This window comes from Microcaecilia unicolor, chromosome 11, assembly GCF_901765095.1.
Source record: "Microcaecilia unicolor chromosome 11, aMicUni1.1, whole genome shotgun sequence".
Classification (NCBI taxonomy): Eukaryota; Metazoa; Chordata; class Amphibia; order Gymnophiona; family Siphonopidae; genus Microcaecilia; species Microcaecilia unicolor.
In genome coordinates this window covers 177618118-177644582 of record NC_044041.1, presented here as the reverse complement: position 1 = coordinate 177644582, position 26465 = coordinate 177618118, and the positions used below count along the sequence as shown (strand labels likewise).

The 26465-nt window shown below is 51.0% G+C and overlaps 1 protein-coding gene across 1 annotated transcript in view; it reads left to right on the top strand.

The window, feature by feature from the left end:
* Positions 1-26465, top strand: part of MAP4K1 (mitogen-activated protein kinase kinase kinase kinase 1) — a 136967-nt gene that overhangs the window by 100963 nt on the left and 9539 nt on the right. The window contains 10 exon segments of the mRNA XM_030218380.1: positions 3300-3379; positions 8953-8994; positions 9396-9480; positions 11532-11608; positions 12501-12561; positions 12927-13032; positions 14484-14542; positions 14788-14891; positions 18345-18522; positions 19676-19744. Coding sequence (XP_030074240.1) covers positions 3300-3379; positions 8953-8994; positions 9396-9480; positions 11532-11608; positions 12501-12561; positions 12927-13032; positions 14484-14542; positions 14788-14891; positions 18345-18522; positions 19676-19744 — 861 coding nt within the window.

Here is a 26465-nt window from a genome sequence, read left to right as displayed (position 1 = left end):
CCCCATTCCTAAATTTACGTGTATAAATAACAACAAAATCTAATTAGTGCAAATAATCGCTTGTTAAAAAGCCAATTATTGGCTTAAATTAGCTTGTTATTTTTGTTAAATCGCACACACAATTTTGGGCGGCTTTTATAGAATTAGGTGGAAGGGCGCATCAAATGTGCGGTACCAGTGGGTGCAGTATGGCGTGTCATGGTTATGCCTAGCAATGCGCATGCCTTATAGAATAGTATCAGATGTGTGAATTGCAAGGCACACTTAAGCATGCCAGCTTATTCCTCTCATTGACCTGATGTAAGCTGACACACTGAAATTTCAGCACACTAAAGCGGCTTGACGCTACTGTTCTAAACAGGTTAGGCCCACCTTAATGCCATTAGAGAATTAGCAGTAGGGGCCAGTTTCTAGATATGGCACCTAAAAAATCTGTATGGTAAACATTTCCGCCTCAGCGTATTCTATAAGCGGCGCATAGATTTAGGCCTGGTACATAGAATATGCTTACTCCATATACACCAATGAAAATATGATGTAAATCGCTGTGTATAGATTTACGTGCACTGGGCCATATTCTATAACGTTCGCATAAATTTTGGAACGCCCACAAAATGCCCATTTCCTCGCCCCCCCTCCCTATCCACGCCCATTTTGAACTGCACGCATTAGAATTTAGGTGCAGTTCATTACAGAATACGCTTAGTGAGCTGTTTGCTTAAATTCTAACTATTGCCAATTAGTGCTCATTATTGCTTGTTAGGTGCCGTTATCAACGCTGATTAGCTTGTTAAGCCAATTAAGTTGCTTGTGTTGTTATGGAATACTAGTAGAAAAGGCCCGTTTCAGGCAGAAAGGAAACGGGCACTAGCAAGGTTCCCTCCCCTCCCCCCTCCTCCCCCAGTTCCAGACCTCTCCATCACTTCTCCCCCCCCCAGTTCCAGGCCCGTCCCTCCCAGTCCGAGTTCCAGATCCTACCTCTCTGCCTTCCTCCCTCCGATTTCCAGACCCCCCCCCCCCTCGGAGTTCCCGACCTCTGGACCCCCCCCTGTCGCGACCCTCTCGAACCCCCCTTCCCGCCGGTAAACCTCCCCAGCCGCCGTCGCGTACCTGTGCTGGCGGGGGACCCCATCCCCCGCCAGCCGAAGTCTCCTGTTGTCGGCCGGACGGCTTGAATGAGGACCCGCGGTGGAATCAGTTTGTGCTCGTGCGTCTGACGTCTGACGCACGCAAACAGATTCCACGGCGTAATGCGTCGTGATGTCAGCTGAGGCTTTGGAGACCCAAAGTTACGGACACAGGCAGCCAGGCTTTAGAACGTTGGAGGTGAGAATCTAATATAATAATTTGCCCCTCCAACATTCCAGTGTGTCTCACTGGGATCGTAACCACCTGCTGACATCACTCCTTCAACGTTCTCCGTCTCCCCTCCCTCCCAGTTCCATGGGACCCTGGAACTGGGAGGGACGGAGGAAGGGGGACACTGGAACTCGGAGGGGGGAGGGAGGGAGGGGGGCCTGGAACTCGGAGGGAGGTGGAGGGGGCAGGGGAGAGATGCTGCACATGGATGGATGGAAGGGGCAGGGCACAGAGGACGTTGCCTGCATATGGATGAATGCAGGGGAGAAAGCATAATGCAGGGGAGGGAGGGGACCCTGAAACTCGGAGGGAGGCAGGCAGTGGACGACCCTGGAACTCGGAGGGAGGGAGAGGGGGACAACCCTGGAACTCAGAGGGCAGGAGGGAGGGGGACCCTGGAACTGGGAGGGAGGGGGGCCCTGGCACACACTCTCATGCTCACACACACACTCTCTCTCTCACAGACAGTCGCACTCAGTCTCACTCTCTCTGTCACACACACACACACACGCGCGCATTCACTCTCTCTCTCTCACACAGTCACTCTCTCAAACATACACACTCCGAGGAAAACCTTGCTAGGGCCCGTTTCATTTGTGTCAGAAACGGGTCTTTTTTACTAGTTATTATATAGGATGCTTAGATGTCGGCACAGAACCCTAGGCGCGCTATACAGAATCCGGCAGTAAGTGTGTTTCTTTGTCACGCCTACGTTTAGACATCACTTTATATAATAACCCCCTATATAGTCAATGGGCCCGATATTCAAACTATTTAACCGGCCAAGAACGGCTCCTGGGTTATTGACCTGAGAGTGATAAGGAATAGAAGGCATTAGGGGCCCTTTTACTAAGCCGCCTAGGTGCCTACGTGCGACCAGTACACATCAGTTTGGAATTAGCGCCTGGCTACCACGTGGCCCCGGACAGTAATTTTCATTTTTTACGCGCGTTCACTACGTGCGCCAGAAAATCATTTTTATTTTCTGGTGTGCGGCGCTGTCGTGTGGTAAAAGGCATTTGACGCATGTAGACCGTTACCGCCTGGTTAACACGTGAGACCTTACCGCTAAGTCAATGGTTGGCGGTTAGGTATCAGACCCAAAATGGACGCAGGCCAATTTTCATTTCGCTGCACATCGATTTTTGGTCTAAATTTTTTAAAAAAGGCATTTTTACAGATGCGCTGAAAACATGGATCCGCGCGCATCCAAAGCACATGCTTACACTAGCCCAGGCCATTTTTCAGTTCACCTTAGTAAAAGGACCCCTTAGGTACTGGGAATGATGCAGAGGCATAGCCAGACTTCAACAGTAGGGGGGTCCAGAACCAAGGTGAGGGGGCACATTTTAGCCCCCCTCCTGGTGCCGCTGACCCCCCCCCCCCCGCAAGCCATCCATCCAGCCAGCCATTGCTGACACTGACCCCGCCTGCCATTGCCGACACCTCCAACAACTTTGACTCCCCCCTGCCGATGACCCTCTCGATCCCCCGCCTGCCATCGCCGTCGCCTACCTTTGCTGGCGGGGGACTCCAACCCCCGCCAGCCGAAGTCTTCTTCCTTCGTTTGGTTTCTGACTGAGTCTGACGTCGTGCAGGACATCAGACTCACAGAAACAGAACAAAGCCTTGCAATCTGCAGGGCTTCGTTCTGTTTCTGTGAGTCTGACGTCCTGCACATTGTACGTGCAGGACGTCAGAGTCAGAAACCAAACGAAGGAAGAAGACTTCGGCTGGCGGGGGTTGGGGTCCCCCACCAGCAAAGGTAGCAGGCGGCGGGTTGGCGGCGAGAGGGGGGGTTGTGAGGGTCGCCGGCAGGGGGGTCCAGGGCCAAATCTAATGGGGCCCAGGCCCCCATGGCCCCATAGCAGCTACGCCTCTGGAATGATGGGGAATATATTTTGATACGATTCAGGTCTGCTTTTCTCTCTTTATCTTAGATCCTATGTTGTGGTCCAGTGATACGGGGGAGGAGCAGCCCCCATTGCTCCCACCCAAACTGGAAAAAAAGCAGAAATGGGTAAGAGTCTATCGTATCCATCCTCCTCCTGCTCCTAACACTTGTGAGCAGTGAGAGAGGTAGCAGGTGGCAGTTCATTCGCCGTGGAAAGATGGAACTGAAGGTCTCAGCTCTCACATGAAATAGCCGGTGTGATCCTAGGATGCTGGCTTGGGCCCATCTTTTCCTTTTTTTCTCCAATGGAAAGTTTGTTGTTCTCAGCATGTCCCTCTCCTGAGGGTGATAGTAGTGAAAGAGGTGATAGTGGTGAAAGATGTGATAGTGCCCTTGTACAAGTCTCTGGTGAGGCCGCATTTAGAATATTGTGTGCAGTTCTGGAGACTGCACCTACAGAAGGATATAAACAGGATGGAGTCGGTCCAGAGGGCGGCTACAAAATTGTTAAGCGGTCTTGGATATAAAACATATAGGGACAGGCTTATGAACCTCAACATGTATACACTGGAAAAGAGGAGGGAGAGAGGAGATACGATAGAGACGTTTAAATATCTCAGGGGCATCAATGTACAAGAAGTGAGCCCTTTTCAAATGAAGGAAAACTCTGGAATGAGGGGGCATATGATGAAATTAAGAGAAAATAGGCTTAGGAGGAATCTAAGAAAGTATTCTTTCACAGAAAGGCAGGGTCGCCAAGGGGGGGGGGGGCAGGGGGGGGACAAAATTCCCCGGGCCCCGCAGTCCCACCCGACCGTCCGCCACTGGGCCGGGCCCCCTCCATTCAAATCACAGCGCCTCACCACCTTGCTCCGTGTGAAAGCGCAGCAGCAGCAATCTGCAGATCACCTCCCTTTGGGCCTTCCCTCCCTGTGTCCCGCCCTTGTCTGACGTACCTTGCGCGAGGGCGGGATATAGGGAGGGAAGGCCCAAAGGGAGGTGATCTGCAGACTGCCACTGCTGCGCTTCTTTCACACGGAGCACGGTCGAGGTGAGGCACTATGATTTGAATTCAGGGGTTGTGGCCTGGTGGTGGATGGAGGGGGCGGGTGGAGGGGGAGGCAGCGGCGGCGACAACCTGGGGGGGGTGGCGGCGGCAGGGCCACGGGGGCGGCCTAGCCCAGGGCCTGGCCCAGTCTCTCGACGACCATGCAGAAAGGGTGGTGGAAGCATGGAATGGCCTCCAGGTTGAGGTCGTGGAGACGAGGACTGTGTCAAAATTTAAGAAAGCGTGGGACAAGCATGTGGGATCCCTTAGGAAAAGGAAGTGGTTATGAAGGATGGGTAGACTGGATGGGCCATTTGACCTTTATCTGCCATCATGTTTCTATGTTTCTATTTTGTGCAGATAAGCACAGGGTCTATGGGAAACCTTCCCTGCTTAATCTTATCTCTTTGGTTTAATCTATATGTACTGCCAAACTGGTCTACACAGAGCCCTGCAATTGCTAGGGCCAGCCCTGAAGAGAACAGGTAGGAGAATGTAGAGAAGCAGATGGGGAACCATGTAATGACTTAGAGAGGCTATATAACATAATATAGCAAATAACAGCAGATAAAGACCAAAATGGCCCATTCAGTCTGTCCAACTGTGGTTTCTTCACTTCGGGTAGATGCACATAGAAATCTCTCTATATAAAAGGCACCACCAACGTTCTAAATGAAGCCTCCAGCCGGAAGTGTGAAGGGGGAGAGATATCCGGTTTCCCCATGAGTGTCTGCCCCGCCCTCGCTCTCTCTGTAACACAAACAGTGAAGGAAAACACAGCAAAGCAGGAAATCAAATCGCTCTCTCAGTAACAGTGAAGGACTCAGAGGGGGGAGAGGGCAGAAGCCCTCACTATCTCTGTAACATAAACACAGCACAGCAGGAAACTTAACACTGAAGGACTCGACTCCGAGGGGGGAGGGGACAGAGAGGACAGACAGCACAGGGGAAGGGAGAGAGGGCAGGGACACACACACTCCCACATTCACACAGAAGAAAACCTTGCTAGCCCCCGTTTCATTTGCATCATAGTAACATAGTAACATAGTAGATGACGGCAGAAAAAGACCTGCACGGTCCATCCAGTCTGCCCAACAAGATAACTCATATTTGCTGCTTTTTGTGTATACCCTACATTGATTTGTACCTGTGCTCTTCAGGGCACAGACCGTATAAGTCTGCCCCGCACTATCCCCGCCTCCCAACCACCAGCCCCACCTCCCAATCACCGGCTCTGGCACAGACCGTATAAGTCTGCCCAGCACTATCCCCGCCTCCCAACCACCAGCCCCGCCTCTCACCACCGGCTCTGGCACAGACTGTATAAGTCTGCCCAGCACTATCCCCACCTCCCACCACCGGCTCTGGCACAGACCGTATAAGTCTGCCCAGCACTATCCCTGCCTCCCAACCACCAGTCCCGCTTCCCACCACCGGCTCTGGCACAGACCGTATAAGTCTGCCCAGCACTATCCCCGCCTCCCAACCACCAGCCCCGCCTCCCGATCTCGACTAAGCTCCTGAGGATTCATTCCTTCTGCACAGGATTCCTTTATGCTTATCCCACGCATGTTTGAATTCCGTTACCATTTTCATTTCCACCACCTCCTGCGGGAGGGCATTCCAAGCATCCACTACTCTCTCCATGAAAAAATACTTCCTGACATTTTTCTTGAGTCTGCCCCCCATCAGAAACGGGGCTTTTGTACTAGTTTTAATATAAAACCGAACACCTCCGTCTCCCATGTTCCTCAACTAAACGATTAAAGTAGTACTGTTCCCTGTTGAGATCCTGTGCAGTGTCACAGTGTGGTACTGGTTTGGAGACCCTGCAAAGTGTCATGGTATGAATGTCATTTGGAGACCTTGCAGAATGTCATGGTATGACATTGGTTTGGAGACCTTGTGGAATATTGTGGTGTGACGCTGCTTTGGAGACCTTGCAGAAGATGTTGTGGCATGACACTCATTTGAAGATCCTGTGGAGTGTCAGAGTGTGATGTTAGTTTGGAGATCTGCGGAGTATTGCGTTGTGATGCTGGTTTGGTTTGGAGACCTTGCAGGAGATGTTGTGGCATGACACTCATTTGAAGATCCTGTGGAGTGTCAGAGTGTGATGTTAGTTTGGAGATCTGCGGAGTATTGCGTTGTGATGCTGGTTTGGTTTGGAGACCTTGCAGGAGATGTTGTGGTGTGACAGTCATTTGGAGACCCTGGTAGAGTGTCGCAGTGTGATGCTGGTTTGGAGACCCTGTAGAGTGTCATGGTATGAATGTCATTTGGAGACCTTGCAGAATGTCATGGTATGACATTGGTTTGGAGACCTTGTGGAATATTGTGGTGTGACGCTGCTTGGAGACCTTGCAGAAGATGTTGTGGCATGACACTCATTTGAAGATCCTGTGGAGTGTCAGAGTGTGATGTTAGTTTGGAGATCTGCGGAGTATTGCGTTGTGATGCTGGTTTGGTTTGGAGACCTTGCAGGAGATGTTGTGGTGTGACAGTCATTTGGAGACCCTGTAGAGTGTCGCAGTGTGATGCTGGTTTGGAGACCCTGTAGAGTGTCATGGTATGAATGTCATTTGGAGACCTTGCAGAATGTCATGGTATGACATTGGTTTGGAGACCTTGTGGAATATTGTGGTGTGACGCTGCTTTGGAGACCTTGCAGAAGATGTTGTGGCATGACACTCATTTGAAGATCCTGTGGAGTGTCAGAGTGTGATGTTAGTTTGGAGATCTGCGGAGTATTGCGTTGTGATGCTGGTTTGGTTTGGAGACCTTGCAGGAGATGTTGTGGTGTGACAGTCATTGGAGACCCTGTAGAGTGTCGCAGTGTGATGCTGGTTTGGAGACCCTGTAGAGTGTCATGGTATGAATGTCATTTGGAGACCTTGCAGAATGTCATGGTATGACATTGGTTTGGAGACCTTGTGGAATATTGTGGTGTGACGCTGCTTTGGAGACCTTGCAGAAAATGTTGTGGCATGACACTCATTTGAAGATCCTGTGGAGTGTCAGAGTGTGATGTTAGTTTGGAGATCTGCGGAGTATTGCGTTGTGATGCTGGTTTGGTTTGGAGACCTTGCAGGAGATGTTGTGGCATGACACTCATTTGAAGATCCTGTGGATTGTCAGAGTGTGATGTTAGTTTGGAGATCTGCGGAGTATTGCGTTGTGATGCTGGTTTGGTTTGGAGACCTTGCAGGAGATGTTGTGGTGTGACAGTCATTTGGAGACCCTGTAGAGTGTCGCAGTGTGATGCTGGTTTGGAGACCCTGTAGAGTGTCATGGTATGAATGTCATTTGGAGACCTTGCAGAATGTCATGGTATGACATTGGTTTGGAGACCTTGTGGAATATTGTGGTGTGACGCTGCTTTGGAGACCTTGCAGAAGATGTTGTGGCATGACACTCATTTGAAGATCCTGTGGAGTGTCAGAGTGTGATGTTAGTTTGGAGATCTGCGGAGTATTGCGTTGTGATGCTGGTTTGGTTTGGAGACCTTGCAGGAGATGTTGTGGTGTGACAGTCATTTGGAGACCCTGTAGAGTGTCGCAGTGTGATGCTGGTTTGGAGACCCTGTAGAGTGTCATGGTATGAATGTCATTTGGAGACCTTGCAGAATGTCATGGTATGACATTGGTTTGGAGACCTTGTGGAATATTGTGGTGTGACGCTGCTTTGGAGACCTTGCAGAAGATGTTGTGGCATGACACTCATTTGAAGATCCTGTGGAGTGTCAGAGTGTGATGTTAGTTTGGAGATCTGCGGAGTATTGCGTTGTGATGCTGGTTTGGTTTGGAGACCTTGCAGGAGATGTTGTGGTGTGACAGTCATTTGGAGACCCTGTAGAGTGTCGCAGTGTGATGCTGGTTGGAGACCCTGTAGAGTGTCATGGTATGAATGTCATTTGGAGACCTTGCAGAATGTCATGGTATGACATTGGTTTGGAGACCTTGTGGAATATTGTGGTGTGACGCTGCTTTGGAGACCTTGCAGAAGATGTTGTGGCATGACACTCATTTGAAGATCCTGTGGAGTGTCAGAGTGTGATGTTAGTTTGGAGATCTGCGGAGTATTGCGTTGTGATGCTGGTTTGGTTTGGAGACCTTGTAGGAGATGTTGTGGTGTGACAGTCATTTGGAGACCCTGTAGAGTGTCGCAGTGTGGTACTGGTTTGGAGACCCTGCAAAGTGTCATGGTGTGAATGTCATTTGGAGACCTTGCAGAATGTCTTGTCATGGTATGACATTTGTTTGGAGACTTTGTGGAATATTGTCGTGTGATGCTGCTTTGGAGACCTTGCAGAAGATGTGGCATCACTGGCATGACCCTCATTTGAAAATCCTGTGGAGTGTCAGAGTGTGATGTTAGTTTGGAGATCTGCGGAGTATTGCGTTGTGATGCTGGTTTGGTTTGGAGACCTTGCAGGAGATGTTGTGGTGTGACAGTCATTTGGAGACCCTGTAGAGTGTCGCAGTGTGATGCTGGTTTGGAGACCCTGTAGAGTGTCGCAGTGTGATGCTGGTTTAGAGATCCTGTGGAGTGTTGCAATGTGATACTGGTTTGGAGTCCCTTTGGGGTGTTGCAGTGTGATGCTAGTCACAGTGTGATGCTGGTCTTCTGATAGGCATTTGTTCTTTTTTAGGTTCCTGCTGATTGCAAAAAACCTGCTCCCATGAGAATGCAAGTGAGTGCGAAATGCTGTATCTTCATTCCCATCCCGGGGTTGGGTTTGATATAAGAAAGAATTTTTTTAACAAGTTAGGTAGTAGAGTGCTGGAAGGGTTTATCCACAGAGGAGAAATTTCTGGCAAATAATGGGTTCATCCCACCAAAAATAATTGTGGGGCACTTTTAAGGGCAGGTCAGATACAGTTCTTGCTGGGGTGGTTTGATCCGGCGGACCCTCGCTGGAGGTAGTGGATAGATTGGGTCCATCTTGAGATCCTTTTCTGCCCTGTCTGTGGTTTTCTTTTTATGTAACATAACGGTCTTCAGATACGTGGGAGTTGGAAGGAGGGGAAGGCAAAGTTTATGTTCAGTTGCCAGATACATAAACCTGTGTTCTGTGCACAATTTCTTTCACAGGTTGGCTCTCTCTTTAAGAAAGTGTTTAATGGCTGCCCATTAAAAATCACCTCCACTACTCCTTGGACACACCCTGGCACCAAAGGTAACATGGGTTTCTCAGTCTTCTGCCCAGGGTTATTTTGGCCTTTCCTGTCCCAGAAATGAGCATTGGGGGGAGGGGGGGGGAATTTTAAATCATTTTACATGTGTTTAACTTTTTAAGATTGTCAAACTCTGTGCAGAAAATTACATGTGCTGTTTGTCCAACAGCAGAGGAATCATTTCTAGAGGAGCAGGTAGGGTTACCATATTTGGCGTGAGAAAAAAGAGGACATAACATATCACCATGCTCCCTGTCACACCCCCGTACAACCCCACCCCACCCCCTGTCACCTTGAGCCCCCAAGAAAGCCAGATTCCTTCTCTCTCCCCTCATGTATATTCCCTTCCCAATCATTTTTCCAGCCTCCCTCCACCCACATGACTCCATTCACATCCCCCTCCTCCCCTCCTGTATCTTATTATAGTGCCCTGGTGGTCTAGTGGCAGAAGTCTTGCAAGGCCACCGCTTGAACTCTCAGCAGCCATTTTGAAGCGGTGCTGGGAGCAAGACAGATATGCAGCCGCACTGGGCAGGAAAGAGGGGGCTCCTCCTTGCCCCGTAGAGGCCACCAGGGCACAATAATCAGGTAAAGGATGGGAGGGGAGGATAGGACACCCTCCAGCTTATAATCGAACGAGAAAAACGCCCAAGTTCCGACCTAAATCGGGAGATGGACGTTTATCTCACAAAAACGAATAAAGCGGTATAATCGAAAGCCGATTTTTGGGCGTTTTCAACTGCACTCCGTCGCGGATGCGGACAAAGTTTATGGGGGCGTGTCAGAGGTGTGGCGAAGGTGGAACTGGGGCGTGGTTATCTGCCGAACAAAGATGGGCGCATTTCAGCGATAATGGGAAGAAAGTATGCGTTTTTAGCTAGAATTTAGGACACTTTTCCTGGACCCTGTTTTTTCACGAATAAGGCCCCAAAAAGTGCCCTAAATGACCAGATGACCACTGGAGGGAATCGGGGATGACCTCCCCTGACTCCCCCAGTGGTACCTAACCCCCTCCCACCACAAAAAAATGATGTTTCACTCATTTTTATTTTCACCCTCAAATGTCATACCCAGCTCCCTGGCAGCAGTATGCAGGTCACTGGAGGAGTTGTTAGGGGGTGCAGTGGACTTCAGGCAGGTGGACCCAGGCCCATCCCCCCCTACCTGTTACAATTGTGCTGCTTAATGCTTATTAGTCGTCCAACCCCCCCAAACCCACTGTACCCACATGTAGGTGCCCCCCTTCACCCCTTAGGGCTATAGTAATGGTGTAGACTTGTGGGCAGTGGGTTTTGAGGGGGATTTGGGGGGCTCAACACACAAGGGAAGGGTGCTATGCACCTGGGAGCTCTTTGACCTTTTTTTTTGGTTTTGTAAAAGTGCCCCCTAGGGTGCCCGGTTGATGTCCTGGCATGTGAGGGGGACCAGTGCACTACGAATCCTGGCCCCTCCCACGAATAAATGTCTTGGATTTATTCGTTTTTGAGCTGGGCGCTTTCATTTTCTATTATCGCTGAAAAACAAAACGCCCAGCTCACACATTGTTGAATAAAACATGGGCGTCTATTTTTTTCGAAAATACGGTTCGGTCCGCCCCTTCACTGACCCGTTCTCGGAGATAAACGCCCATGGAGATAGGCGTTTTCGTTCAATTATGCCCCTCCCTGAGGCCTGTCCACCCACCAGCCTGCCCATCTGCCTGCAAACTCGGACAAATGGGCTGGCTGGCAAAACCATCCAGATGCCCCACAATGTCCTCTAACAGAGGACATGTCTGGGTAAAACCGGATATATGGTAACCCTAGGAGCAGGGAAAGGTCATGAGAGTGAATGTGTGTGTGGAAATCTGATTTTTCAGATCTCTGTTCCCAGGCTGGCAGTCTCTGCAGAAAATCTGAAAATTGCTCCCTAAATGTTTGGGAGTATCAGTGTATGTGTGGAGATACAGGTGTAGTAGAGCATTAGTATGTGAAGGGAAGCAGTGAAGGAGACTGCCGAATATTAGTATGGGGGAATCTTGATATGAGATGGTAATGTGAAGCTTCTTTTTCAGACCCGCATTTAATCCTGGGAGCGGAGGAAGGGATTTTTATATTGAACCGCAATGAACAAGAAGCCACCCTAGAACTGGTGAGAGAGGCCTGCTGTGAAGGCGCTGCAGTTCCAGTGTTTTAGAAATCCTGCCATCTGTACCCCAGGCCTGTCTCTCCAGCTGGGACACTCCTGGCCAGGAAGCTTAAACAGCCAGGCCTGAGCTTAGGGACCTTGAACTATTCTGGTGAACTTCACACATTTAGAGAGACTCCATCCAAAGTAACGTGCTCTGGAGTTTGTGTAGTTTTAATCTTTCTGTTGCATAGGGGATTTTTTGTTTGTTTTGTTTTGGTAAAGTTTATTGGGTTTGTATCAAGGAGAGTCCCAGCAAGCTCCTGGATGCCACACTCTCTTCAGACGAAACAGTCAGATCAAGGGTGACAAAGGAAAGGGCAGCAGACAATGTCCAAAATAACACTTTTATTGGAATATCCAAAGACTCGACATGAGTCGTGTTTCGGCCCGCAAAGGCCTTCCTCAGGAGTCTTTAGTTGGATGTATGTTGGTATGAAGCTACGTCTAAAAATGATGCTGGTGATGTTCGATATCTTGCTGCTTTCTTCCAATAACACTTCATAGAACACTCTCTTCATACCCAGGACACTAATTAAACATAAAACAGGGTTGTTTGACGGTTGAGATTCATCTTCCATGAGTGTCTCATCGTTGGGTTTGAAAATGGCTGGCTGACAAAGGCCACCTAGAACCAAAAGATTTCTAAGCAGGATGGGTGGCCCTGGTCTGTGGCCTACTATGTCTGCCATCTCCACTTTTCCAGAGACACAGACTGACACACGTTTCACTCTGTTTTTATCTTGACCAAGACTAATGACAGATGTTTTTACCATAGATAATTTCCAGCTCCCCATCCTGAGAACAAAGTTAAAAATACCCTTCCCCCTCTTTTTTCTCTCCCTCTTTCTCACAGTTGTTTCCTGGCAGGACGACTTGGGTATATTCGATTAGTAACATACTAATGTCCATCTCAGGTGAGTAATCTGGTTTAGATGAGGGAGGAAGGCGGGAGTATTAAATATGGACTTGGGATTTACCTCATAATAGCAAAGGAGTAGATATGAAATTAAAGTAGGGAAGCTACAAATTTCTTGCGGATGGAGAGCATAGCTGCCAGCCCAGTGACTGCTCAAGCATCCTCGGTACTGAGAAAACGCCTTTGCTGTGTCCAATGAGGGGTAATTTTAAGTTTAGGAACTTCTCCCCAACTCCCCTCAATCGTATTGAAAAACTGGTTCCAGTAATGGAGCGTGGTTTAGACGGCTCACAGAGGTGCAGGAGAGGACTTTCTGGTGGCTCCCCAGACCCTCTGACTTTACTCAGTCTCTTGTTTTATCAGGCAAAGTGTCTCAGTTGTATTCTCACAGTCTCATGGGGTTGTATGAGCAGGCAAAGAAGGAACACAAATCTGTCATACACATCTCCACGCACAGACTGCTACCCAGGTATGTCCTGCTTCTGGGGTGGAAAGGAAGAGGGAAAGCATGCGTGTGCTGGGTGGGCAACGGTCCTGCCCTTTCACTAAGTGGACCAGACATCTCCCTGGGGCGGGAGAGTTTTTTTTTTAGGGGGGGCAGCAACATGGCAGGAGAGGGCCTGCTCCTGTCCCTCCTCCACCACCACTACTCTGCCTCTGTATAGCTGCTCTGAAGCTCTGTAAAGTAGTGTGCATGGGGCACTGAAACTCTACTGGTTCCCACTCCCTTCTGATGTCCTACTGGAGGGAACAGAGGGCAGCAAAGCTTCAGTGAGCACTTGCGTTCAGAGGTTCTGCACCATGCATATCACTTTATAGGACTCCAGGGTAGCCAGGCAGAGGTAGGAAGGCAGGGGGTAGCAAAGGACAGGGACGGTGTGGGAGAGATGTCAGACATGGAGGGGGGGTGAGAGGAAGAGAAGGGGAGAAGCTGGGCACCTTGGAGTGGTAGAGAAGGGAAGGGAAGGAAAATGCTGTACACCTGGTGAGAGAAGGGGAGATGCTGGGCAGTTGGTGGGGGAAGGTAGAGAGGAGAAGGGGAGATGTTGGGCACTTGGTGGAAGGTAGAAAGGGGATGCTGGGCACTTGGTGGGAGGGGGTGGGTATAGAGGACAAGGGGAGATGCTGGGCACCTGATGGGATGGATAGGGAGGGAAGGAGAGATGCTGGACTACATGGGTGGGGTAGAGGAGAAAGGGAGATGCTGGGCACCTGATGGAAGAGGGTAGAAAGGGGATGCTGGGCACTTGGTGAGGGGGTGTAGAGAGGACAAGTGGCGATTTGGGCACCTGGTGGGATGGATAGGGAAGAAAGGGGAGATGCTGGGCACCTGGTGGGATGGATAGGGAGGGAAGGGGAGATGCTGGACATTGGTGTGTGTGTGTGTGGGGGGGGGGGGGGGGGTTGTGTACAGCTCAAGGTTAACCTGGGCATCACATACCCTTCAGCCAGCCCTAGGTGGACAAGGATGACTGCACTGGGAGCAGGGAAAGCACCACACTGTAGTTTTAAGTCAGTCTGCATGTACACAGCCTTGAAAGGTGGGGGAGAGGGTTGCCTAAAGCAGTTGCTCTTCAGGTAGGTCCCATGTCCAGGGTTGGGAAAAGGGTGATAAGACGTATGAGGGTGTCTGTATATACATGTGTTTGTTGTGTGTCCATCCGTGTGTGTGTTGTGTAAGTTTGTGTATCTTGGTATGTATGGTGTCTGTGTATCACTATCTCTGTTGTCTATTTGTATGTATGAGCTAAGAGACTGTCCCCTCAAGGTGTACTACCTGAAGGTTGGAGGAAGGGGCCCATCCCTACACTTTTGGGGGGGACACTCACGGGGTTGAGGGGAGCTTTTGTAGGAAGAAAGGAGCCCTCATCCTCCTTAAGCACACCTCTAGGTTCATTTCTCTGATTAATACTTTGACAGGAAGAATGCCATCTCCAGTAAGGTTCCTGACACCAAGGGCTGCCGGCAGTGCTGTGTGGGTGAGTAGGGGACCTTCGCCAGTGCTCCCTCTTCCACCTCTGCACTGCTTCTGCTCTATCTAAGAATTCTTCACTGGGTCCTGGGCTAAGGCTGGGGAGTTAGTTGTGATTCACTGTATAGAATTCTCAGGCTGGGACTAGGGTCAGGAGGCTGGGGGTGGGGGGGGGGGGGCTGGGTATGGTATGGTTTCTTATTTTGTGTGGTGCTGTATACAGGGGTCTGACATTCTCTTGTCCTTTCACAGCACAGAACTCTCAGACTGGTTGCCAGTTCCTATGTGGGGCACTAGAGGCTGGTGTGATCCTCATGCAGTGGTATGAGCCCATGCAGAAATTCATGTTAGTAAAGGTAGGAAGCCGGAAGAGATGACCTGTACCCGACCTGTCAGATCCATCCTAGGGTTACCATATTTGCCGTGACAAAAAAGAGGACATAAAATAATATTAAGCCTGTCCCAGCCCTGCCCCACCACACCCCCTGTCATGCCCCAGCCCTCACCACACCCCTGTGCCACAGTGTCACCTTGACCCCCCCCCCCCCCCCCCCCCAAGAAAGCCAAATTCTGTAAGCAGCGAAAATACTGGTAAAGCAACAGTACATGACATGCACATGAAATGCTTAGAAATGTACATTTCATGAGCATATCCTCCGTTCTTTTCCCTCCCATCCATGAGCAGCATATCCCCCTCTCCTGTTCTCTCCATCCCCTTCTATGCATTTCCCTCTTTTCCCTCCCTCTCCCCCCCAATCTGTATGTCCCTTCCACAATCTTTTTTCCAACCTCCCTCCACCACCCACCTACCCATATGCATGATTCTATCCACATCCCTTCTCCTTCCATAACTTATCGTGCCTGGTGGTCTAGTGGTCTCTTTGGGAAAGAAAAGAGTCCCCTCTTTCCTGCCCGGCTCTGCCACTGACCTCTCACTGCCAGCGCTGCTTCAAAATGGCTGCCAAGAGTTCCAGCGGTGACCTTGCAAGACTTCTGTGGAAGTCTTGCTGAGGCCTGCCCACCTGCCTGCTGAACAGCCAGCCTGCCCACCCACAAGCCAGCTTGCCCGCAAACCCAGACAAACGGCGCCCTGCGGTGTCCTCAAAAAGAGGACATGTCCTTGTAAACCCGGACATATGGTAACCCTAATCCATTCCCTCCCCCACATACTTTCTTTTTATTTTTGATTTCTATTTTGGGGTTTCAGCACCCACATCTATGTGAGTTAACTGTGTATAACTGTGTCTACATGTAGGCGGATGCATGTGTGTATCTGTATCCTTACCAGGGTCGGCCCAACCATTAGGCAAGACTAGGGAGTTGCCTAGGGTGGCAGCTTCTGGAGGAGGGGGAGCAGCAAAGAACAGCTGCAGTCAAAGCAAAACAATAGATCCTGAGATCCACGTACACTCAAAGTAACATCAGCACATGCTTTTGCTTGCAGGAAGGGTGGGCAATTTTGCTTGTTCAAATTTTTTTTTAATCTGTAAATTTTTATTGTAAAACTAGTAAAACATGCCCGTTTCTTGCGGCAATGAAACGGGCGCTAGCACGGTTTCCTTCCGGACCTCCCCCCCTCCCTACTCACCCCGTCGGCGTTCGTCCGCCATTGTTGCGGACCTCGGCACGCCACCTTCAATCTGCTGACATTGCTCCGCCCTCGACGTCATCACGTTTGACGCGAGGGCAGGGCCCCAACACAGTGTTTTCGGTGGCTTCACCACCATGAAGGCTTCGAACCGGAAGGAAGTGCCCAGAGGACCTGACAGTGACGTCAGTGTCCTCAGAACGTTGAGGGTGAGTTTTATTATATAGGATTTGAATAACAAAACAGTCAAAATAGAGCAAAAACAAACAAACCTACCCCAATCCTGCAGCTTGTTCAATTTTTTTTATTGTTTTAACTAAATACAAAATACTAAAACTATTCCCCCCACAGGATATGACCCTCCAACAACTGAGACCCAATTAAATACACACATGCACAATCAACAAAAAACACCTAGGGGAGCCCACACTTTTTTAAACTGTCGAAGTCTTTGCAGCTTAATTGCAACAACTTCCTCATACTTCCGAACCAGACAAACAACGTTCCACCAAGCGTTCATTGACCAATCAGCGTTGTTAACAGCACTTAAGCAATAATGAGCACTAAATTGGCAATAATTAGAAATTACAAGCATAACTTGCTCAACATATTCTTTAATGCACTGCGCCTAAATTCTAATGCATGCAGGCAAAAAGGGGCTTGGTTATGGGCAGAGAAATGAGAGTTTTGTGGGCGTTCAAAAATTTATATGCGTGGTTGTAGAATATGACCCAACGCGCCTAAATCTACGTGCAGTGATTTACGCCACATTTTTGTTGGTGCAAATGGAGGCGTGTAGTTTTAGGCACTAGGATAGCAATTAAGCGTATTCTATATACCGCGCCTAAATATAGGCACCCCTTATAGAATACGCTTAGGTGGAAATGTTTTCTCCATGGATTTTCTAGACACCATACATAGGGCTCCTTTTACTAAGTGGCGGTAAGCCCAATGCGGGCTTACGGCTCGCTGAACAGAAAGTACTGCCAGGCTACCGAAGCAGCCCGGCGGTAGTTCCTACCCCTAGTGCGCCGCAGTGGTGTAGCCGGGTGGGCCTGGATGGGCCCAGGCCCACCCACTTTGGGCTCAGGCCCACCCAGTAGCAGCACACCTATGATGTGGCTGTCAGGGATCCCAGCCAAAAACTCCCAACAAATGTCCCTCCTGCATACCTTGTAAATAGCAGATCTTCGCCTGCAGCAAGCAGCGTCTGATACATACTATTCGGACCAGCCCCACAGCCTTCCTGCTGATGTATTCCCACCTATGCGGAAACAGGAAGTTGCATCAGAGGAAAGGCTGTGGGGCCAACATGAGCAGTGTGTATTAGTTGCTGCATGCGAGGGAGGGAGAGAGGGAGGGAGGATGTTTGAGAGACCAAATGGCATGCAGGCGAGAGAGGGAGAGACCAAATTACTTGTGGGACAGGGCAAAGTTATTCTGCCCACCCATCCTGGGCCCAGGCCCACCCAAAATTAGGTGTCTGGCTACGCCCCTGGGTCATATCTGCTGCTTCAAAAATATATTTTCGTAGCGCCGGATTGTACCCAGTGGTAAACGGGCAGTGCCACGAGCTGAATGGTTATCGCTGGGTTAGCACTGGAGCCCTTACTGCCACCTCAATGGGCTCTCCCCGAAATGGCTGCGCAGCAAGTGCTTTCTTGTGTTTGTGTGTCTGTGTGTTTGTTAGTGTTTTATATCTATCTATCTATCTATCTATCTATCTATCTATCTATCTATCTATCTATCTATCTATCTATCTATCTTAAGCATATGAAGCTTGTGTCTGGTGGTGAACAGAAGGGACACCTGCATGCCTCAGGTGATGGGATGCTGTGGTTGCCACCAGCTAGACCAGCCCAAGGAGACAGGTTTACTTCAGTCAATTACTTGCGGAGAAGAGTGTCTGAGAAACCTCTGCCTTGTTCCCATGCTCATGACCACCTCATTACCTCATTTATATAGATGGGTGGAAAAATTGTGATCAGAGATTACAACCTGAAAAATTGCCTTTAATTTGGGTGTTTCCCACCTAGCAGGATTTATTGGATAATTAGATTGAGGGCTGGTGCTCTTGATTCAGTGAGCCCCATCCTCTGGGAAATATTTGGATTATGAGCATCATTTTGACTGATTGCGATTTTATGACCCATCTTTAATTATTCACTTGATTGAAAGATTGATTACTTGATCAATTCTTTATCCACTCTTGTTTTTTTAGCACTTTGACTTCCCACTACCAAACCCCCTGATTGTTTTTGAGATGTTGGTTGTCCCAAAGGAGGAGTACCCCTTGGTGTGCATCGGCGTCAGTAAAGTCCTTTCTGCCAGTACTGCTGTGAAATTCAGAATCATCAACCTGAACTCTGCAACATCCTGGTTCACAGATTTACACGCTGGTGAGGGGAAGTCTACACCAGCTGGGCAACGATATGCGATTTGGGGACAGATGCATGCATAATGCCTAACATGCCTGCACGAGGGGGGGAGGGGGGAGAGAGGAATGCATTGCCCCCCCAGTCTACCCTTGGCCCCCCCTGCCAAATTGCAGGGCTGGCTACGCCCGGAGAGAGAATTCGTTGTTAAAAATTCCTAGCGTACCACTGTGTGTATGTCTATGGGACAGGGGAAGACATGTTAAGGTTGAAACTAGAGAATAAAATGCTGTTAATTAGCAATATGATTGGATTTCTGGTGTTATCAATAATGAATAAGACCTTGCTGAGACCATAATAATAAAACTATTCTTCAGACTATTGGCATGATGTTATGATATTTTGGCATAAACTACCCCGGTTGTGAAACTAGTGTTCATTCATGAAGAAGTAAAACCTGCAAGGAGTGGTGGGTGTAGCTCTGGTTACCTTGTTGGGCAGACTGGATGGACAATGCATGTCTTTATCTGCTGTTATGTACTGTGTTACTATGATCCCGGGGGGGGGTGGGGGGTGTTAGCAGAGAGGGGTTTTCAGGGTATGTGGGGCACACTAGATGCCATTTATGTACATACTAGTAAAAGAGGCCCGTTTCAGAGCAAATGAAACGGGCGCTAGCAAGGTTTTCGTCGCCAACACCCCTCCCTCCCTGGCCAACCCCTTCGTTGTTCTGCCATTGCTCCGCCCCCAACTTCATGATGTTTGACGCGAGGGCGGGGCCCGGAGCGATTTCCCACCCCCCACCCGCCTCCCTCCCTGCCAACCCCTTCGTTGTTCTGCCATTGCTCCGCCCTCGAGGGTGGGGCCCCGGAGCGATTTTGGTGGCTTCACCACCACGAACCTTCGAATCTTTTTGAAGGAAGTCAGGGCTTGGCTTCACTGACATCAGTGTCCTCAGAACGTTGAGGGTGAGTTTTATTATAGTAGTAATATTAGTAAGGTGTGTGTTCGACTGAATGATGTGTACAAGGTGTGTATGAGATATGCATTCTTGTGTCTCTTGGAGCTAAATCCAGTGTCGTCTCTATGTCTGACTGCAGCAAAACTGATTCAGAAATGTGAGAAGGAAGGCTGGGGTAAATTATACTGCACTAACTCACTAAATTCCTCTTCCTAGGGAATTCTGAATCAGGTCCTGTGCAAGTTATCCAACTGGAGAGTGACCTGGCACTGGTTCTATTAGACAGTAAGTATTGTAATGTTAGAGATTCATCCTGTGGAAAAAATGGCCTTCTGCCCATTCTTCTCTCTCTCTCTTCCATCTCTTGCCCCTTCTCTGTCTGTCTAACAAACTGTTCTTCAAAACTATACCGCTATCTGGCCATGCAGCCTTCTGTTCTTATATCTATCTGTCCAGTTGAAAGCCTGGCTCTTCTCCCAAGTCTTTAATACATAGGATGACTGACTATGCATTCATTCCGCACCTGGACTAGCTTGCTACACACACTGTAACTTAGACCAGTTTAACTGTACAATGAACTTGCCTTGAGTTTAGCCACCCATCTGTTTATCGCAACTGACTCTGTACCACCCATCTTGTCCCCATCTATATTTCTGCACTTGGCCCCTCGTCTACATAGTAAGCTGTAATGTAGAAAAGCATTAGGAACAGACTTGTATGGTCTGTGTCCCGTATATGGTTTAGGATGGGCTGGAAAGGGCTTCAACAGCAACTTCAGTAGCTGGAACTCGAGGACAGTGCCATGCAGACTTTCATGGTCTGTGTCCCAAAAAATGACAAGACGTATTTGGATAGGCTGGAATCCACAATTCCAGGAATAACATGTATAGAATGTTTGTACGTTTGGGAAGCTCGCCAGGTGTCCTTGGCCTGGATTGGCCGCTGTCGTGGACAAGATGCTGGGCTCGATGGACCCTTGGTCTTTTCCCAGTGTGGCATTACTTATGTACTTATGTACTTATGGAATGGGCTTCAACAGCAACTCCAATATTTAGAACATAAGGACAGTGCTGTGCGGACTTCTACAGTGTATGTCTGAGAAATTTATTTATTTATTTGTTACATTTGTATCCCACATTTCCCCACATATTTGCAGGCTCAATGTGGCTTACATAATACCATAAAGGCATTCGCCAAGTCCGGTAGGGGACAAGTACAAAAGATGTTATAATGGGATAGAGAAGATAAGATACAGTCAAATTGGGTTAGGGTAGAAGGGTTTGATAATGTCCAATACGATCTTAGAAATGGCAAAGAAAGACCATGATCAAGTACCTTATATCACATTCATTGTTGGTTTAATCATGAATTGATTATGTGTGAATGTTGGGCAGACTGGATGGACCGTTCAGGTCTTTATCTATCATCATTGACTGTGTTAGGGTATGATACATACCTGTAGCAGTTGTTCTCCGAGGACAGCAGGCTGATTGTTCTCACGACTGGGTTGACGTCCGCGGCAGCCCCCACCAACCGGAAGAAGCTTCGCGGGACGGTCGGCACGCAGGGCACGCCCACCGCGCATGCGCGGCCGGTCTTCCCGCCCCGTGCGCGACCGCTCCCGCCAGTTGAATGACTAGCAAAAAGATTGAAACACACAACTCCAAAGGGGAGGAGGGAGGGTAGGTGAGAACAATCAGCCTGCTGTCCTCGGAGAACAACTGCTACAGGTATGTATCATACCCTTTCTCCGAGGACAAGCAGGCTGCTTGTTTCCACGACTGGGGTATCCCTAGCTCTCAGGCTCACTCAAAACAAAAACCCAGGTCAATTGAATCCTCGCAACGGCGAGGGAACAACAGAAATTGACCTACGAAGAACAACTAACTGAGAGTGCAGCCTGACCAGAATAAATTCGGGTCCTGGAGGGTGGAGTTGGATTTACACCCCAAACAGATTCTGCAGCACCGACTGCCCGAACCGACTGTCGCGTCGGGTATCCTGCTGGAGGCAGGTAATGAGATGTGAATGTGTGGACAGATGACCACGTCGCAGCCTTGCAGATCTCTTCAATAGTGGCTGACCTTCAAGTGGGCCACCGACGCTGCCATGGCTCTGACACTATGAGCCGTGACATGACCCTCAAGAGTCAGCCCAGCCTGGGCGTAAGTGAAGAAATGCAGTCTGCTAGCCAATTGGAGATGGTGCGTTTTCCCGACAGCGACCCCTAGCCTGTTAGGGTCGAAAGAATAAACAATTGGGCGGACTGTCTGTTGGGCTGTGTCCGCTCCAAGTAGAAGGCCAATGCTCTCTTGCAGTCCAATGTGTGCAACTGACGTTCAGCAGGGCGGGTATGCGGCCTGGGGAAGAATGTTGGCAAGACAATTGACTGGTTAAGATGGAACTCCGACACCACCTTCGGCAGGAACTTTGGGTGGGTGCGGAGCACTACTCTGTTGTGATGAAATTTGGTATATGGAGCATGAGCTACCAGGGCTTGAAGCTCACTGACCCTACGAGCTGAAGTAACTGCCACCAAGGAAAATGACCTTCCAGGTCAAGTACTTCAGATGGCAGGTATTCAGTGGCTCAAAAGGAGGTTTCATCAGCTGGGTGAGGACGGACGTTGAGATCCCATGACACAGTAGGAGGCTTGATAGGGGGCTTTGACAAAAGCAAACCTCTCATGAATCGAACGACTAAAGGCTCTCCAGAGATGGCTTTACCTTCCACACGATAATGGTAAGCACTAATCGCACTAAGGTGATTCCTTACTGAGTTGGTCTTGAGGCCAGACTCTGATAAGTGCAGAAGGTATTCAAGCAGGTTCTGTGCAGGGCAAGAACGAGGTTCTAGGGCCTTGCTCTCACACCAAACGACAAACCTCCTCCACTTGAAAAAGTAACTCTTTTTAGTGGAATCCTTCCTAGAGGCAAGCAAGACCCGGGAGACACCCTCAGACAGACCCAACGCAGCGAAGTCTACGCCCTCAACATCCAGGCCGTGAGAGCCAGGGATTGAAGGTTGGGGTGCAGCAACGCTCCGTCGTTCTGCGAAATGAGAGTCGGAAAAACACTCCAATCTCCACGGTTCTTCGGAGGACAACTCCAGAAGAAGAGGGAACCAGATCTGACGGGGCCAAAAGGGCGCTATCAGAATCATGGGTGCCGCGGTCTTGCTTGAGCTTCAGTAAGGTCTTCCCCACCAAGGTTATGGGAGGATAAGCATACAGGAGGCCGGTCCCCCAATGAAGGAGAAAGGCATCTGACGCTAGCCTGCCGTGTGTCTGAAGCCTGGAACAGAACAGAGGCAGCTTGTGGTTGGTCTGAGAGGCGAAAAGATCCACCGAGGGGGTGCCCCACTCTCGGAAGATCTTGCGTACCACTCTGGGAATGGAGCGACCACTCGTGCGGTTGCATGACTCTGCTCAGTCTGTCGGCCAGACTGTTGTTTACGCCTGCCAGGTACGTGGCTTGGAGAAGCATGCCGAACCGACACGCCCAACGCCACATACCGACGGCTTTCCTGACACAGGGGGCGAGATCCGGTGCCCCCCTGCTTGTTGACGTAATACATTGCAACCTGATTGTCTGTCCGAATTTGGATAATTTGGCAGGAAAGCCGATCTCTGAAAGCCTTCAGTGCGTTCCAGATCGCTCGGGAGCTCCAGGAGGTTTGATCTGCAGATCCTTTTCCTGGAGGGACCACAGACCCTGGGTGTGAAGCCCATCGACATGGGCTCCCCACCCCAGGCGGGATGCATCCGTCGTCCAGCACTTTCGAGGGCTGCGGAATTTGGAATGGACGTCCCAGGGTCAAATTGGTCCGTATGGTCCACCAGAGCAGTGAAGTGCGGCAACTGGTGGAGAGGCGGATGACATCCTCTAGATTCCCGGTGGCTTGGAACCACTGGGAAGCTAGGGTCCATTGAGCAGATCTCATGTGAAGACGAGCCATGGGAGTCACATGAACTGTGGAGGCCATATGACCCAGAAGTCTCAACATCTGCCGAGCTGTGATCTGCTGAGACGCTCTGGTCTGCGAAGCCAGGGCCAAGAGATTGGTGGCCCTCGCTTCGGGAAGGTAGGCCTGAACCGTCTGGGAATTCAGCAGCGCTCCTATGAATTCCAGAGACTGAGTTGGCTGGAGATGGGACTTTGGGTAATTTATCACAAACCCCAGCAGCTCCAGAAGTTGAATAGTGCACTGCATGGACCGGAGGGCTCCTGCCTCCGAGGTGTTCTTGACCAGCCAATCGTCGAGATATGGGAACACGTGCACTCCCAGCTTGCGTAGGTAGGCCGCTACCACCACGAGGCACTTTGTAAACACTCGTGGGGCAGAGGCGAGCCCAAAGGGCAGCACACATACTGAAAGTGCCGTGCGCCCAGGCGGAATCTGAGATACTGTCTGTGAGCTGGCAGTATCGGGATGTGAGTGTATGCGTCCTTTAAATCCAGGGAACATAGCCAATCGTTTTTCTGAATCATTGGCAGAAGGTGCCCAAGGAAAGCATCCTGAACTTTTCTTTGACCAGGAATTTGTTCAGGCCTCTCAGGTCTAGGATGGGACGCATCCCCCCTGTTTTCTTTTCCACAAGGAAGTACCTGGAATAGAATCCCTGCCCTTCCTGCCCGGGTGGTACGGGCTCGACCGCATTGGCGCTGAGAAGGGCGGAGAGTTCCTCTGCAAGTACCTGCTTGTGATGGGAGCTGAAAGACTGAGCTCCCGGAGGACAATTTGGAGGCAGGGAGGTCAAATTCAGGGCGTATCCGCACCGCACTATTTGGAGAACCCACTGGTCGGAGGTTATGAGAGGCCACCTTTGGTGAAAGAATTTTACCTCCCTCCGACCGGCAGGTCGTTCCGGTACGGACACTTGTAGGGCGGCTATGTTCCCGTGGATCCAGTCAAAAGCCCGTCCCCGGCTTTTGCTGTGGAGGCGCAGGGGGCTGCTTAGGCGCACGCTGTTGACGGGAACGAGCGCGCTGGGGCTGTCCCTGTGCCTGACGAGGCCTTCGGGCCCGGCAGGCTGTACCTACGCTTTCGCAAAAGAATAGGGTGCAGCCTGCCGAGCCCGGGGAAAAAACGCCCGCCCACGCGCGGGGCGGGTGCTGAAGGCGCCCGGTGGGAGAGCTTGTCGAGAGCGGTTTCCCGCTGATGCAGTTGGTCAACCATCTGCTCGACCTTCTCGCCAAAAATATTATCCCCCCGCAAGGGACGTCAGCCAGTCTCTGCTGGGTGCGGTTGTCCATGGTCAGAGGCACGCAGCCATGAGAGCCTGCGCATCACTATACCTTGGGCCGCAGCACGAGATGCCACGTCACAGGTGTCAAAAATCCCCCTGGACAGGAACTTTCTGCACGCCTTCAGCTGCCTGACCACCTCCTGATATGGCCTGGACTGCTCCGGCGGGAGCTTATCGACCAGGTCCGCCAGCTGTTGCACATGGGTCCGCATGTGGATGCTCATATAGAGCAGGTAAGATTGGATGCGGGTCACGAGCATGGAGGATTGGTAGGGCCTTCCTCCCAAATGAGTCCAGAGTGCGAGACTCCCGCCCCGGGGGCGCCGAGGCGGTATCCCTCGAACTCCGTGCCCTCTTGAGAGCAGAATCCACGACCGCTGAGTCATGGGGCAACTGGGGGCCGCATGAGCTCTGGGTCAGAGTGGATCCTGTACTGGGACTCTGCTTTCTTGGGAATGGTGGGGTTAGTTAGTGGTCGCACCCAGTTCCGAAGCAGCGTCTCCTTCAGGACATTGTGCAGCGGTACCGTGGAGGACTCTCTAGGTGGTGATGGATAGTCGAGGACCTCGAGCATCTCGGCCCTCGGCTCTTCCACAGAGACCACGGGAAAGGGAATGCTTATAGACATATCCCGCACAAAGGAGGCAAAGGAGAGACTCTCAGGAGGTGAGAGCTTCCTCTCCGGTGACGGCGTGGGGGTCCGAGGGAAGGCCCGTAGACTCCTCTGAGGAGAAATATCTCGGGTCCTCCTCTTCCCCCCACGAGTCCTCATCCTCGGTATCGGACATTAGCTCATGTAGCTGAGTCCGGTACCGGGCCCGGCTCGACGTCGAGGCACCGAGGTCTCGGTGTCGTCGAGCGGTGGACTCCCGCGCCGGCGGGGACGGAGCTCCCTCCATCGACGTCGACGGGGACTCCACCTGCGTGGCGGTCGAGACCGGCACCGCAAGCGGCGGCGGTGTCGACAGCCCCGGCGCCGGGCTAGAGCTCGCCGGCGCCACAGTCATCGGCGCCGGGGGCGCAAGCACCCCCGACGCCGGCACAGCCTGGCGCATCAGCCCTTCCAGGATCCCCGGAAGGATGGCTCTGAGGCACTCGTCCAGGCCCGCTGCCGGGAAAGGCGGTGGGGCCGGTAAGGGTGTCGGTGCCAGAAGCTGCTGGGGGCCAGGAGACGGCACCGAGGTGCCGGAACCCCGACGCGTCGGTACCTCCACCACCGACGGAGATCTCTCCTCTCTGCGATGACGCTTCGGCGTCGACTCCTCTTCAGGGTGCACCGAGGGCTCCCGGTGACGGCGCTTCTTATCTTTTTTCCGGTGCACGTCACCGGCGCCGGAGGGCATGGAGGAGGAGGAGGTCGATCCCCCTCGGTCTCGAGGTACCGGGTCCGACAGGGTTCGGTCCCGTGGCTCACGAGCTGAGGGAGTGACCGGGGCCGACTGCCCACGCGGCCTCTCAACCCCACTCTCACCGGCGGTCCGGCGGGCCGACGGGACCTGTTCTCCTGGGGTCGCTGCCATCGGTGCCGATGTCTCGGGCATCGATACCGGTACCGAAGACCCGGCCTTCGATACCGATGCCGTCGAGGTCGACGTCGAGGGGCCGGCGCAAGTTCCAAAAAGACGGTCCCGCAGAACTTGCCTCGCAACCTGAGTCCGTTTCCGGAGACCGAGACACAGCGCGCACGACTTGAGATTGTGCTCCGGCCCGAGGCACTGGAGGCACCAAGCGTGGGTGTCGGTCTGCGAGATCGGCCGG